Raw genomic sequence first — 15876 nt, forward strand, 5'->3', positions numbered from 1 at the left:
CACCAGCTCTGCCTGAGACGCCGCCAGCTCTATCTGGGACTATCACACCAGCTCTGCCTGAGACGCTGCCAGCTCTATCTGGGACTATCACACCAGCTCTATCTGGGACTATCACACCAGCTCTGTCTGAGACGCTGCCAGCTCTATCTGGGACTATCACATCAGCTCTGCCTGAGACACTGCCAGCTCTATCTGGGACAATCACATCAGCTCTGCCTGAGACGCTGCCAGCTCTATCTGGGACTATCACACCAGCTCTATCTGGGACTATCACACCAGCTCTGTCTGAGACGCTGCCAGCTCTATCTGGGACTATCACACCAGCTCTGCCTGAGACGCCGCCAGCTCTATCTGGGACTATCACACCAGCTCTGCCTGAGACGCTGCCAGCTCTATCTGGGACTATCACACCAGCTCTATCTGGGACTATCACACCAGCTCTGTCTGAGACGCTGCCAGCTCTATCTGGGACTATCACATCAGCTCTGCCTGAGACACTGCCAGCTCTATCTGGGACAATCACATCAGCTCTGCCCGAGACGCTGCCAGCTCTATCTGGGACTATCACACCAGCTCTGCCCGAGACGCTGCCAGCTCTATCTGGGACTATCACACCAGCTCTATCTGGGACTATCACATCAGCTCTATCTGGGACTATCACACCAGCTCTGCATGTATGCCTCTCCTGTGTTATCTGACCTGTTTATGAACTGCCTCTTACCTCCCTGTTGGATTACAAACTGCTGTAGAGACTAACTTTGCCCATCGGGGCTGAATTACAAAGTATTCTGGGCTCTCTCTGCACTACTCCCCATTGAGTGATTTTTGTCTCTTTTAATAAAGCTTTAAATGTTTGCCATCTGCTTTGTGTGTTCTGTCCTGCCTACCCTCCCTCACACCCCCCCTTACTGACAAGGCCATTTACCACATTAACCCCTCCCCCTCCAGAGGATTTATACCCCTTCCTGACCAGGCCATTTACTACATTTACCCCTCCAGAGGATTTACCCCCCTCCCTGACAAGGCCATTTACCACATTATCCCCTCTGGAGGATTTACCACCCCCCCTTCCTGACCAGGCCATTTTCTTGTGATACGGCGCTGCGTTAATTTCACTGACAATTGCACGGCCATGCTACGCCGCACCCAAATGAAATTTACATCCTTTATTGCCCACAATTGGATCTTTCTTTCGGTGGTATTTGATCACCTGTGCATGTTTTATTTTTTGTGCTATAAAAAAAAAAGACAATTTTGAGAAAAAAAAATATTTTGGACTTTTTGCTATTAAACAATAAAAAAACTAATTTCATCATAAATTTCAGCCAAAATGTATTAATTGGTGTTTGATGACACCATGGAGAGCGTCTTTTCTACTATATCACAGTCTATCTGCACAGCGATCTGATGGGACGCAGCACTGCCATCGTCTGAGATGGGGGTTGGAGGAAAGCTGGAGATCTTGGATTGATAGACAAGTGCTGGGTGATCCCTCTGAATTGGGGGTCATAGGATTCTGGGAAGCCCCCCGGTGTTGTACCCTGATGTGCTGTGTGCTTCATCATGAAGAAGTGTTGGTGACATCCACATCTGTCATTTCCCTCATAATAGGAGAACCACACAATTCATTGTTTTTGGCTTCACACTTGCTTTATTTTTTCAATTTATGGTGAAACATAAGAGATTGATAGATTTCCATCGTACTATTGTATTGTAACCACTTCATCCATGTCTCTGGGGACCTCTGATCTCCTGGTCTACTGCTTCTTCCACCACTTCATCCATGTCTCTGGGGACCTCTGATCTCCTGGTCTACTGCTTCTTCCACCACTTCATCCATGTCTCTGGGGGCCTCTGATCTCCTGCTTCTTCCACCACTTCATCCATGTCTCTGGGGACCTCTGATCTCCTGGTCTACTGCTTCTTCCACCACTTCAGAGGCCCCCAGAGACATGGATGAAGTGGTGGAAGAAGCAGTAGACCAGGAGATCAGAGGTCCCCAAAGACATGGATGATCTCCTGGTCTACTGCTTCTTCCACCACTTCATCCATGTCTCTGGGGGCCTCTGATCTCCTGCTTCTTCCACCACTTCATCCATGTCTCTGGGCACCTCTGGTCTCCTGGTCTACTGCTTCTTCCACCACTTCATCCATGTCTTTGGGGACCTCTGATCTCCTGGTCTACTGCTTCTTCCACCACTTCATCCATGTCTCTGGGGGCCTCTGATCTCCTGCTTCTTCCACCACTTCATCCATGTCTCTGGAGACCTCTGATCTCCTGCTTCTTCCACCACTTCATCCATGTCTCTGGGGGCCTCTGATCTCCTGGTCTACTGCTTCTTCCACAACTTCATCCATGTCTCTGGAGACCTATGATCTCTTGCTTCTTCCACCACTTCATCTATGTCTCTGGGGACCTTTGATCTCCTGGTCTACTGCTTCTTCCACCACTTTATCCATGTCTCTGGGGGCCTCTGATCTTCTGGTCTACTGCTTCTTCCACCACTTCATCCATGTCTCTGGGGGCCTCTGATCTCCTGGTCTACTGCTTCTTCCACCACTTCATCCATGTCTCTGGGGGCCTCTGATCTCCTGGTCTACTGCTTCTTCCACCACTTCATCCATTTCTCTGGGGACCTCTGATCTCCTGCTTCTTCTACATCTCAAGGGGCCTCTGATCTCCTGGTCTAATGTACCTTCCATGATGAAGATCAGCCATGGAGTATATCTGAGGTGTATATCAGGGTGTGCTTCTTCCCCACATGAGAACTGGGATGTCCACCAACATTTCCCACACTCAAGGCACTAATACACGTCCAGGGTTGTGTGGGACCTCTGATGTACAGGAAGATAGGACTTCAGTGAGGTACATTTCCCTCACTCAGGACATTAAAGCGGCTTCTCCCTGTGTAAAATCTCTGATGTCTGGAAAGATGGGACTTCTGCGAAAAACATTTCCCACATTCAGGGCAGGAATATGGCTTCTCCCCGTGTGAGACCTCTGATGTATGTAAAGATTGGACTTATCTGAAAAACATGTCCCGCACTCAGAACAGGAAAGTGGCTTCTCCCCTGTGTGAGATCTCTGATGTGTGTAAAGATGGGACTTAACTGAAAAACATTTCCCGCACTCAGGACAGGAATACAGTTTCTCCCCTGTGTGAGATCTCTGATGTATGTAAAGATGTGACTTCTGTGTAAAACATTTCCCACACTCAGAACAGGAATACAACTTCTCCCCCGTGTGAGATCTCTGATGTATGTACAGTTCAGACTTCTGTGAAAAACATTTCCCGCACCCAGGACAGGGATATGGAATCTCCCCCCGTGTGAGACCTCTGATGTCTGGAAAGATGATACTTATCTGAAAAACATTTCCCGCACTCAGGACAGGAATACGGCTTCTCCCCCGTGTGAGATCTCTGATGTTTGTAAAGATGGGATGTCTGGGAAAAACATTTCCCACACTCAAAACAGGAATACGGCTTGTCCCCTGTGTGAGATCTTTGATGTGTGAAAAGACTGGACTTCACTGAAAAACATTTCCCACACTTAGTACAGGAATACGGCTTGTCCCCCGTGTGAGATCTCTGATGTGTGAAAAGACTGGACTTCACTGAAAAACATTTTCCACACTCAGAACAGGAATATGGCTTTTCCCCCGTATGAGATCTCTGATGTTTATAAAGATTGGACTTGTCTGAAAAACATTTCCCGCACTCAGGACAGGAATACGGCTTCTCCCCCGTGTGAGATCTTTCATGCACATTAAGACCAGATTTAGATTGCAATCTCTTCCCACACTCAATGCAGGAGAAGCTCTTCCCTGTTGGAAGGCCGGCCCGGTCCCGCACAGTCTGAGGTTCCTCAGGATATGAGGAATCCGATCGTCCATCTACACTGGGTGGTGCCGGATGGACATTGGAGGGAGCCGGGTTTTCTCCTGGACTATACTGTGTGATGTCCTCATCTTCTACTTTCCAGTCTGGAGACAAAGTGAGACAATCCTCGGAGGTTTTCCTCATCTTCCGGCCATGGACTAAAATACAAAGACAAAGAGGATTACTAGACAGGAGCTGATTGGTTCCCCCAAACCAGGACTCCGCCCACATCAGGCAGCTTGGTCTCTGAGGAGCGCACAATTCCACCCTCAAGGGAACTAGGAAATGGCTCCTCTGATCTCCTACCAGGTCATTTCTTTATTCATGGACCTTAGTCAGAGAGTGAGGAAACAACCAGAACTGTCTTTTATAGGAGGGACAGTGATGAGGGGATTATAGGACGAGGGTCCCCACCCCCTCTATCACTCATCGCCATCTTCCCAACACAAGAAGTACTGCACTTCCTTATTTACTCCATGATTTAGTCATAAGGAACAGCGGGGCTGAGCCCCACCAGAGGTCAGAGAGTGAGGATGGGGGAGAACAACCAAGATGAAGACTGGACTGATCCTGAAGACCACCATCATTGGGGTATTGACTCCTCCCTCATTATCACTTTCTGTTTAAGAGTCCAAAGTTGGAGGATGTTATCACATTATTATCACCATGTAAAAGTCTGTGCTCCAATCACATCATCCGATATAAAATGTCCAGCTGGTAGGAAATGGGGGGAACAATGAGAATCCATATTATGTGTATATATAGCAGTGGGGGGAGGGGGGGAGCAGAAAACAAAACTATGGAATGTACAACAGAGCATATAGTGCAGGGGTCAGGAGTATGTAATGTACAACATAGAGTATATAGTGCAGGGGTCAGGAGTATGTAATGTACAACATAGAGTATATAGTGCAGGGGTCAGGAGTATGTAATCTACACCATAGAGTATATAGTGCAGGGGTCAGGAGTATGTAATGTACAACAGAGTATATAGTGCAGGGGCCAGGAGGATGTAACGTACAACATAGAGTATATAGTGCAGGGGTCAGGAGTATGTAATGTACAACATAGAGTATATAGTGCAGGGGTCAGGAGTATGTAATGTACAACATGGAGTATATAGTGCAGGGGTCAGGACTATGTAATGTACAACATAGGGTATATAGTGCAGGGGTCAGGAGTATGTAATGTACAACATAGAGTACATAGTGCAGGGGTCAGGAGTATGTAATGTACAACATAGAGTATATAGTGCAGGGGTCAGGAGTATGTAATGTACAACATAGAGTATATAGTGCAGAGGTCAGGAGTATGTAATGTACAACATAGAGTATATAGTGCAGGGGTCAGGAGTATGTAATGTACAACATGGAGTATATAGTGCAGGGGTCAGGAGTATGTAATGTACAACAGAGTATATAGTGCAGGGGTCAGGAGTATGTAATGTACAACATGGAGTATATAGTGCAGGGGTCAGGACTATGTAATGTACAACATAGGGTATATAGTGCAGGGGTCAGGAGTATGTAATGTACAACATAGAGTACATAGTGCAGGGGTCAGGAGTATGTAATGTACAACATAGAGTATATAGTGCAGGGGTCAGGAGTATGTAACGTACAACATAGAGTATATAGTGCAGGGGTCAGGAGTATGTAATGTACAACATGGAGTATATAGTGCAGGGGTCAGGACTATGTAATGTACAACATAGGGTATATAGTGCAGGGGTCAGGAGTATGTAATGTACAACATAGAGTACATAGTGCAGGGGTCAGGAGTATGTAATGTACAACATAGAGTATATAGTGCAGAGGTCAGGAGTATGTAATGTACAACATAGAGTATATAGTGCAGGGGTCAGGAGTATGTAATGTACAATATAAATGATACAGTGTAAGGGTCAGGACTCATATTATTGGTATTCAGTAATCAGTGGAAGATTAAATGTTTACTGTAGACAAGTTGCAGAGATCCCACACCGCTGCCTCCCATCTCCTGAGACTGCACTCAGTGACTTGGGTCTGAGACACTACAGACATATCCCTCCACCCGGCACAGCCAGCAGACCACAGAGCAAGGAACCCTGGGAGAAATGTTCTGTCAGAGATCTTGCTAGAACCAGATATGGGGCCGGAGACCCAAAGTACATGTCCCAGGTGCCTAGGTTAATGCTAATGGTGAAAACTTAACATTTTGCAGCCAGCTGAACCCCAGAATCTCCATAAATCCAGTCTAGTTACATAAATTGTGTCTTACAGACTGATATTGCCAAGTGTTGACTCTACTCTGGACCAATCAGTGAGCAGTATGGGTGGAGGAATGGATTTAGTGTTCATGACCCACCTGTGCTGATCTCTGTAGGAGTGTCCTCCTCTATAAATGTCCCCGTTATTCCATCCTCCTCCATAGACTGCTGATCATCCCTCACATACGCCTCTTCTTCTTCTGCTTTCACCTCAAATTCTATATCGATTGGATCTCCACTCTAAATCAAGGAAATGAGAGAAAATATCATCTGTAAAATATAAGGTCACATAAAAATCCACACATTGTCTCTATGAATCCATGTTCTAGATTCTCCATCCCACCAACCTTGTAATAGTGAGGGATGGTGTGACCTTCCTGTGTGGAATCCCAGGAATACAGAGGACGGGGACATCTCTCTGGTAAGTTCCTGTATCTGGATGACTCCACCATGGTGTCCTGGTACAGATCTTTGTGTTCTTTTAGAAGCTCTGACTCCTCAATCCCCCCATCCTCATCCTCCTCCTCTTTTATCTCTTCTTTAACCTCAACTTTAGGATCTCTCAGGTTTCCACTCTGAATATATAATAAAAATTACATCAATGGTAACAATGCAGATAATGTACAGATCCTAATGATACTATCAGTGATTGGATAATATCCCAGAATTCCCGGCACCGCTCACCTCTCCTGTCAGCAGCTCCATCATCTTCTTGGTGACTTCTAGAATCTTCTGCATGTTGTGTCTCTCAGGGTTTAGGGAGTCACATGGAGGCACTGTGATGGTCATATGATCACCTGACTTCAGAGGAGGAAATCTCTGTATTGAGGAACCAATAGGAATATCATGTTAGACTCCCAGAATCCTCCTCACCTCTCCGGTCAGGTCTGTGTTTTATTAATAGAGATAAGAGGGATGTCATGTGACCTCCCAGAATCCTCCTCACCTCTCCGGTCAGGTCTGTGTTTTATTAATAGAGATAAGAGGGATGTCATGTGACCTCCCAGAATCCTCCTCACCTCTCCGGTCAGGTCTGTGTTTATTAATAGAGATCAGAGTGATGTCATGTGACCTCCCAGAATCCTCCTCAGCTCTCCGGTCAGGTCTGTGTTTTATTAATAGAAATAAGAGTGATGTCATGTGACCTCCCAGAATCCTCCTCACCTCTCCGGTCAGGTCTGTGTTTTATTAATAGAAATATTAGTGATGTCATGTGACCTCCCAGAATCCTCCTCACCTCTCCGGTCAGCAGGTAGATGATCTCCAGGGTGAGGTTTAGTATCTTCTCAGTCATGTGACTCCGGTCCTCCTCCATCCTCATTGGTGCCATCATGTGATCTATACAGGTCTCCTTGTAGACGGATAACTTTGGGAAATGAAAGTAAGAATGATTTGGATGGTATTGGTCACACAATAATAGGATGTGGATGTGAGGGGGGAATAGGAGGGTTGCTGGACATTGAAGAACTACTCCCCTCATGGGAAGACATTTTGTTTGGACTGTTTAGTGTTTACTACAATTTTGGGGTCCGGGGCCCCTTTTCTCTGTTGGGTTTGTTTGGTCTCTGAACTGGTTTTGATGAGTATTAGATCTGCAGACAAGGAATGATAAATCTGATCCTTCCTATGACTAGTTTGCTCTGAGGCAGTGCTGTGAGGTCAATGTCGGCTCATCATGCAGGGATGGTCACTTTACATCACCCGATGCCCGGGACATGTAGTTCTGGGGGCCGGGCAAGTATTGTTTTTATTCTTTATCCCTGCTGAGGGCAAGCCACAGGGCTCTCCTTTCAGGTGCCAGCCTCTGCCACCCCGTGTGTGTGAACCTCTCCTGTACCTACTATGCTTCCCCGGCTCTGCTTGCCCATCTGTGGGCCCGGGTCAGCGGGTGTCGGAGGGTAGAGGGGATGGAGGAGAGTGGACACGTTCACTCCCTTCTTGTCCTGACCCAGAAGTGACGTTATGACAGATTTCCCGACCATCGAGGCCGGCAAAGAATGTAATGCGATGCGATGTGCACTACATTACATCCAATGGAGTACAGGGGAGACATTGGGGGTCTTTTAGACCCTGGATATCTCAATAAAGAGAACCTGTCATCAAAAGTCATCTCATAGAGGACTTTGTCCCCTTAAGTAAAAATGTTTTTACTTAAAAATGTTTTAATTGTAAACAATTAAAGTTACAACCAAGTACATAACTCCTCCCTTTAAAAAATTTTAAGTCCTCCCCTCCCCCACATATATGCAAACCCAAACATAAGAGCACACGCTGGAGCGCCTACACGTGATAACATTGATTGTGATACACGTTACATATCGCCGGTCACACCAGAATGAGAGGATAATTCTAGGAGCAGACCTCCTCCGTACTCTATACTGATGACCTAGAAGGGGCTATAAATGTGTCCCCTATAGATAATACCGGGGACTAAAGGTTGTCACCATTTCAGCACACACAACTTAAGGTTTGACATGTTGGATATCTATTTACTCGCTGCAACCTCGGCTTTTATATTTTTACACATAAATGGGTCATTTATTGCTTTTTTTGTGCCCTGAACTTAACAAGTGTATATTTTACTGAAATTTGGCATTTCCTAGACTTTGGATAATATTTTGTGACATAAAAAATTAGAACTGCCGCTATTTTATTCTCTAAAGTCTCTACTTTCATAAAATCGATATTTTGGGGTTTTGTATCATGTTTAGGCCTAAAATTATTTTTTTAAACATGCAAAAACAGTTCTGGCAGTGAAAGGGATAAAGGATAAGCTGGACACTCCCCTTTTCTGATGAGCAGCCAATCGGTGCTCATTACACTGCAAGGTCTCTTCCCTCCCTGCTAGTCTGTGGGTGCGGTGCTGGAGACAGGCGGGGGAGGGGAGGAGATAAACAGCACAATTTTATACATATTAAACTTTTTAGTCGCTATAAAGCCCCATTTATTTTTGAAAGCCCAGATATTCCTAAAAGCACCTCAGATTTATATACATTTTCTGTTACAAAGGAATGTTTCCTTCCTCCTGAGCAGCAATGTATCATTGTGTTGGCTGCATAGTGTAATGATTGCCCATTGGCTGCCTGTGTAGTGTCATCATTGCCCTTTGTAGGCCATGTATGGTCAGGATGGTCCTTGTCTTGTCTATTTATTGTCAGTGCTGTTTGTTTAGAGGACCATATTACTAGAATTTATCTCCACAATGAGGAGAATGTTCCGGCCCCGGAAGTGGGGGAATGTTCTGCCCCTAAAGGGGTTCATCTGGGATCCCACACTATATATGTGTGTATCATCATCTGCTGGAGATAAAAGACGTCACAGTGACTATGGAGGAAGAGGACGGACGTGACTATGGAGGAAGAGGACGGACGTGACTATGGAGGAAGAGGACAGACGTGACAATGGAGGAAGAGGACGGACGTGACTATGGAGGAAGAGGACGGACGTGACTATGGAGGAAGAGGACGGACGTGACTATGGAGGAAGAGGATGGATGTAACTATGGAGGAAGAGGACAGACGTGACTATGGAGGAAGAGGACGGACGTGACTATGGAGGAAGAGGACGGACGTGACTATGGAGGAAGAGGACGGACGTGACTATGGAGGAAGAGATCAGACGTGACTATGGGGGAAGAGGACGGACGTGACTATGGAGGAAGAGGACGGACGTGACTATGGAGGAAGAGGACAGACGTGACTATGGAGGAAGAGGACGGACGTGACTATGGAGGAAGAGGATGGACGTGACTATGGAGGAAGAGATCAGACGTGACTATGGGGGAAGAGGACGGACGTGACTATGGAGGAAGAGGACGGACATGATGGGGGGTTACTGGGTGTAAATATGAAATAACATCTTATTACCTCCTCTGCTGCCACTTCCTCCAATGTCTCTCTCTGCTTCCTGTCTGTACCTGACATCACTTCCTGCCTGTACCTGACATCACTTCCTTTCTGTGATTGACATCAATTCCTGTCTGTCCCTGACATCACTTCCTGTCTGCATTCCATAGAGACTTCCTGTGTGAGTATAGGTGAGATCAGCACCTTGTGGACCCTTTACTCCCAGCTGGGGGGCTTTGTATCCATATACCAGATGTTCTACAGGACTAAATCTGCAATCAATGTTACTGCAAAATCAAAGGGGCCAAAACCCCTCCCCCGAGGAGTCATATATTTCTGTCCTCCTTGGTGGGAGTGGAGGTGACCCCTCTATAAGGATCTACAGTCCATACACACCCAGCACAAGGCCGGGGTCACACTACCAGACGCTTCTCGGGGCTGCAGTTCCTCTGAGCTCCACAAGGTGGGGATCTCACTTCTACCCAGACAGGAAGTCGCTATGGAAGACAGGAAGTGATGTCAGGTACAGACAGGAAGTGATGTCCGGGACAGACAGGAAGTGATGTCAGGTACAGACAAGACTTTCAGTGTGGAAGCGAACCTGAGAGGAGACGTTCCTGGAAGTGGCAGCAGAGGAGGTAATAAGATGTTATGTTCTATTTACACCCAGTAACCCCCCGTCATGTCCGTCCTCTTCCTCCATAGTCACGTCCGTCCTCTTCCTCCATAGTCATTGTGACGTCTTTTATCTCCAGCAGATGATGATACACACATATATAGTGTGGGAACCCAGATGAACCCCTTCAGGGGGAGGAGTTGATGATAATATATTTGCTCCCAAAGCTGGCCTACATGGTTCAGTTTTATCGTTCAGCCAGCGGGATGACCATAAAAACTGAAGTGATTCCCCCATCCACACATTGGAGGTGGATGGGGGAATCCTCCCCGCTGCACTCTTGTATTCTGACAATGGGGGGACTCCTCCGCTGAGATCATCTCCCATTGGCTGAGCAATATTCTCATTTGTCTCTCAGCTCCTTCTTGCTATTCCTCGTCCTGCCTGTTGTTTCCTTGGATTGATTTTCTGTGTAGTGACCCCAGCTTGGTCTCTTGGATGCGCTCGTCTGTTGCTTGCCCTGACCTTTCTCCTGATTCCTGGATCTCCTCCTCATCTCTCCTCCATATCCTCTTACACAGCTTTTCTCCACACCTGCAGTGACCCTGGGGGGAGGAAACTTGGCACCAGCACGCCGCCAAATCCATCCCCACCATTAGGGGCTCTGGAGACAATTGTCTGCTATTTACACTCCGTTCCTCCGCACGTCACCTGATCACATGACAGCTTACTTCCACAGATTCCGGACAGATTTCTGGATGGTAAAGGTCAAAGGTCACTCTTCACGAGAGGTAGGACGCACCCAGGAACAAGGATTTGGTTTGCATGGGAGCCTCACATAGAGGACCCCTCAAATCTCCCCATCCAAATGACCCTCCATCCAGAGTCTATATGTCCTATGACATCACACTGACCTCACAGCTCCTCCTCCCAATGTCCCTCCATCCAGAGTCAGAGAATCCTATGACATCACACTGACCTCACAGCTCCTCCTCCCAATGTCCCTCCAGCCAGAGTCAGAGAATCCTATGACATCACACTGACCTCACAGCTCCTCCCCCCAATGCCCCTCCATCTGTTTTTTTCTGATGTTCTTGGGATGTCAGCAGGTACTTGTTATTCTCACTAGCACAGTGGGACTGTTTGTCCTGTCATATTGAATGACATCAGAATTGCTTACGCCAAGCTTTACCCTGAGTTATGTGGGGGTCCTGTGTTGAATTTTGGATCCATTTTCAATTGAACTGAATGTATCTGATATTTATAGCAATTATTAGGGATTCTTTTTTGAGTGACCTCCATTGCTATTTTGTAAGAAATTTGGGCTTCAAAGACGTAAGTAATCTTCCTAGGAACATATTATGATATACTGCGTTTCCATGATCCCTTTATAATTCTGTCATTTCCGTGATCCCTTTATAATTCTGTCATTTCCGTCATCCCTTTATAATTCTGTCATTTCCGTGAACCCTTTATAATTCTGTCATTTCCGTGAACCCTTTATAATTCTGTCATTTCCGTGATCCCTTTATAATTCTGTCATCTCCGTGATCCCTTTATAATTCTGTCATTTCCATGATCCCTTTATAATTCTGTCATTTCCATCATCCCTTTATAATTCTGTCATTTCCGTCATCCCTTTATAATTCTGTCATTTCCGTGATCCCTTTATAATTCTGTCATTTCCATGATCCCTTTATAATTCTGTCATTTCCGTGATCCCTTTATAATTCTGTCATTTCCGTGATCCCTTTATAATTCTGTCATTTCCGTGAACCCTTTATAATTCTGTAATTTCTGTGATCCCTTTATAATTCTGTCATTTCCGTGATCCCTTTATAATTCTGTCATTTCCGTGATCCCTTTATAATTCTGTAATTTCTGTGATCCCTTTATAATTCTGTCATTTCCGTGATCCCTTTATAATTCTGTAATTTCCGTGTTCCCTTTATAATTCTGTCATTTCCGTGATCCCTTTATAATTCTGTCATTTCCGTGAACCCTTTATAATTCTGTCATTTCCGTGATCCCTTTATAATTCTGTGATTTCCGTCATCCCTTTATAATTCTGTCATTTCCGTGATCCCTTTATAATTCTGTCATTTCCGTGATCCCTTTATAATTCTGTCATTTCCCTGAACCCTTTATAATTCTGTCATTTCCGTCATCCCTTTATAATTCTGTCATCTCCGTGATCCCTTTATAATTCTGTCATTTCCGTCATCCCTTTATAATTCTGTCATTTCCATGATCCCTTTATAATTCTGTCATTTCCGTCATCCCTTTATAATTCTGTCATTTCCGTCATCCCTTTATAATTCTGTCATTTCCGTCATCCCTTTATAATTCTGTCATTTCCGTCATCCCTTTATAATTCTATCATTTCCGTCATCCCTTTATAATTCTGTCATTTCCGTGAACCCTTTATAATTCTGTCATTTCCGTCATCCCTTTATAATTCTGTCTAGAGATGAGCGAATCGAAGTATCCGAAGTGGAATTCGAGTCGAATATCGGAAAAATTTCGATTCGTGCCGAATCCGAAAAACAGCCTAATTCGGACGCGCGAATCAAAATTTTTCCGAAAATGGCGGCTGACATGTGCGGCGACGGAGCGGGGATGTCGGGGAAGGCGCGCAGACAAGGCGCGCTGCCCCATAATGCATTCCTCAACGACATGTGATCGCATCAGCCAATCAGCAGCCAGCCAGCCAGCACTGTGTAATGGTCGAGATATATATAGCGGCCATTTTGGAAATCTTCATTTGCCTGCAGTCATTGAACAGAGGCAGACCGCTCTGTACTAGGGACAGGGACAGAGTTAGGGCCACAGAAACGAGAATTGGGGACAGAGAGAAGTTACTTAGGGACAGAGAACCATTACTCAGGGACACAGACTTGTTAATGAGGGCCACAGAATCGTTATTTAGGGACAAAGAAACGCTAGTTAGGGCCACAGAATTCATACTCAGGGACAGACAGAATTGTTACTCAGGGACAGACAGAATTGTTACTGAGTGCCAGAGAATTCTTACTCAGGGCCACAGAATTCATACTCAGGGACAGACAGAATTGTTACTGAGTGCCAGAGAATTGTTACTCAGGGACAGACAGAATTGTTACTGAGTGCCAGAGAATTGTTACTCTCACAGACACAAAATTGTTACTTGCACAGACACAGAATTGTTACTTGCACAGACACAGAATTGTTACTCAGGGCCACAGAATTCATACTCAGGGACAGACAGAATTGTTACTGAGTGCCAGAGAATTGTTACTCAGGGACAGACAGAATTGTTACTGAGTGCCAGAGAATTGTTACTCTCACAGACACAAAATTGTTACTTGCACAGACACAGAATTGTTACTTGCACAGACACAGAATTGTTACTCAGGGCCACAGAATTCATACTCAGGGACAGACAGAATTGTTACTGAGTGCCAGAGAATTGTTACTCAGGGACAGACAGAATTGTTACTGAGTGCCAGAGAATTGTTACTCAGGGACAGACAGAATTGTTACTGAGTGCCAGAGAATTGTTACTCGCACAGACACAGAATTGTTACTCGCACAGACACAGAATTGTTACTCGCATAGACACAGAATTGTTACTGAAGGCCACAGAACTGTTACTTTGGGCCCCAGAAGTGTTACTCGCACAGACACAGAATTGTTACTCGCACAGACACAGAACTGTTACTGAGGGCCACAGAACTGTTACTTAGGGCCACAGAATTGATACTCGCACAGACACAGAATTGTTACTCAGGGCCACAGAATTGTTACTCAGGGACACATAATAGTTGAATTAAAGAGTATGTCAGACAACATGCAGAGGGGTGGCAGAGGAGGCAATGTTTTAGGAGCGAGCAGACGTGGCAGCAGAGGAAGGGGTCGAGGCAGCACTATTCGCAGCCAGAGGCCAGTGCTCCCGGTGTCATCCAGTGGTCGTGTCTCCACCGACAACCCTGCCGTCATTGATTGGTTGGCTCGGTCGTCTTCCTCTTCCCAGGTCACCTCTGACACCTTCAGCCAACGGTCGGTGGGTACGTCAGACACAACCGTTAGTTGGCATGGCCCGGGAGCAAGCCCACTGAAATCACATGTCCTCTACCTGCCCCTGTCCTTTGCTGTTCCCTCACCAAGCGAAGTATCGCATGCTGTGGGCTCAGCCCCACTGTACAGTGAGGAAGAGCTAACAGAGGGCGGTCAGGAACGGGGGGAGACATCCGCCTTTTCAGCAGCCAGGCGAACAAGTACTGGCGAGGAGAGTGGCTCGGTAGCCGGTCTAGAGACAGGTCTGTCTCCTGACCCACACGCAGCCGAGGGGGCTAGTAGTGAGGCGGAGACCGTACTTGATGATGAGGAGGTTGATCGCACTTGGCTGCCTCGTCGTCATCAGGCAATTTCTTCCGCATCATCAGGAGAAGAGGGTGCCAGGTTGGCAGCGAGCGAAACAGTCGGTGGGTTGCCCAGGAGGCAGCAGGGTCGCATCAGTGTCAGTGGAGCCAAACGGCCACGGAGTAGAGCACCAGCTCCACTGCAGCCTACCACCACGGGCAGTAGTGGTGCCGGTGCGCACGGAGGAAGTAGCAGTCAGCCAGTGAGGAGTAGCGGGTGCAAAGTTTCCTACTCGGTGGTGTGGCAATTTTTCGTCAAGCCGCCCGAGGAAGTAAACGTAGCCGTCTGTCGACTATGTGGCCAGAAATGCAAGCGTGGTCAGGGGGCCCATGTTGGGACTACAGCGTTGCGTCAGCATATGCAGCGTCACCATTCGGTGGCCTGGGAAAACCGTGATAAAGATACGGCGGTTCTGCCTGCCCCAGCCCCCGCTCCATCACCCGCTCCGTTACTTGCTCCGTCACCCGACGTCGTCAATCGCCCTCTATCAGCCAGTCAAAGCTCCAACACCTCTGCTGAGGGGAGTTGTCGCTCGTTGGCATCTTCCGCTCGTTCAGATGCTCCTTCTCCTGCTACTCCTCTTCTCGGATTCCGTCAACAGTCTTTCTTGGAATCCGTTTCCAAGAGACAACAGTTTGCGAGCACGCACCCGACGGTGCAAAAGCTGAACGTCCTCCTGTCCAAGTTGCTGGTGCTGCAGTCCCTCCCTTTCCAACTGGTGGACTCAGCACCTTTCCGAGAAATGATGGCTTGTGCCGCGCCGCGGTGGAGAGTGCCAAGCCGTCATTTCTTTGCCCAAAAGGCAGTGCCAGCCCTGCATTCACATGTAGAAGAGATGGTGGGCCAGTCTTTGAGCATGTCGGTCTCTGCCAAAGTGCACGGCAG

General features: G+C 46.8%; 1 protein-coding gene across 1 annotated transcript in view; it reads right to left on the bottom strand.

The window, feature by feature from the left end:
• The window catches only part of LOC149441631 (uncharacterized), a 48967-nt gene extending 37075 nt beyond the window's left edge, over positions 1-11892 (bottom strand). The window contains 4 exon segments of the mRNA XM_089657121.1: positions 2885-3358; positions 3360-4039; positions 6228-6369; positions 11887-11892. Of these exon segments, the coding sequence (XP_089513247.1) occupies positions 2885-3358; positions 3360-4039; positions 6228-6369; positions 11887-11892 (1302 nt within the window).
• Between the last annotated feature and the right edge of the window lie 3984 nt (positions 11893-15876).

Source organism: Staurois parvus, unplaced genomic scaffold (assembly GCF_062004578.1).
Source record: "Staurois parvus isolate SC_StPar_1 unplaced genomic scaffold, SC_StPar_1.0 ptg000965l, whole genome shotgun sequence".
Lineage (NCBI taxonomy): Eukaryota > Metazoa > Chordata > Amphibia > Anura > Ranidae > Staurois > Staurois parvus.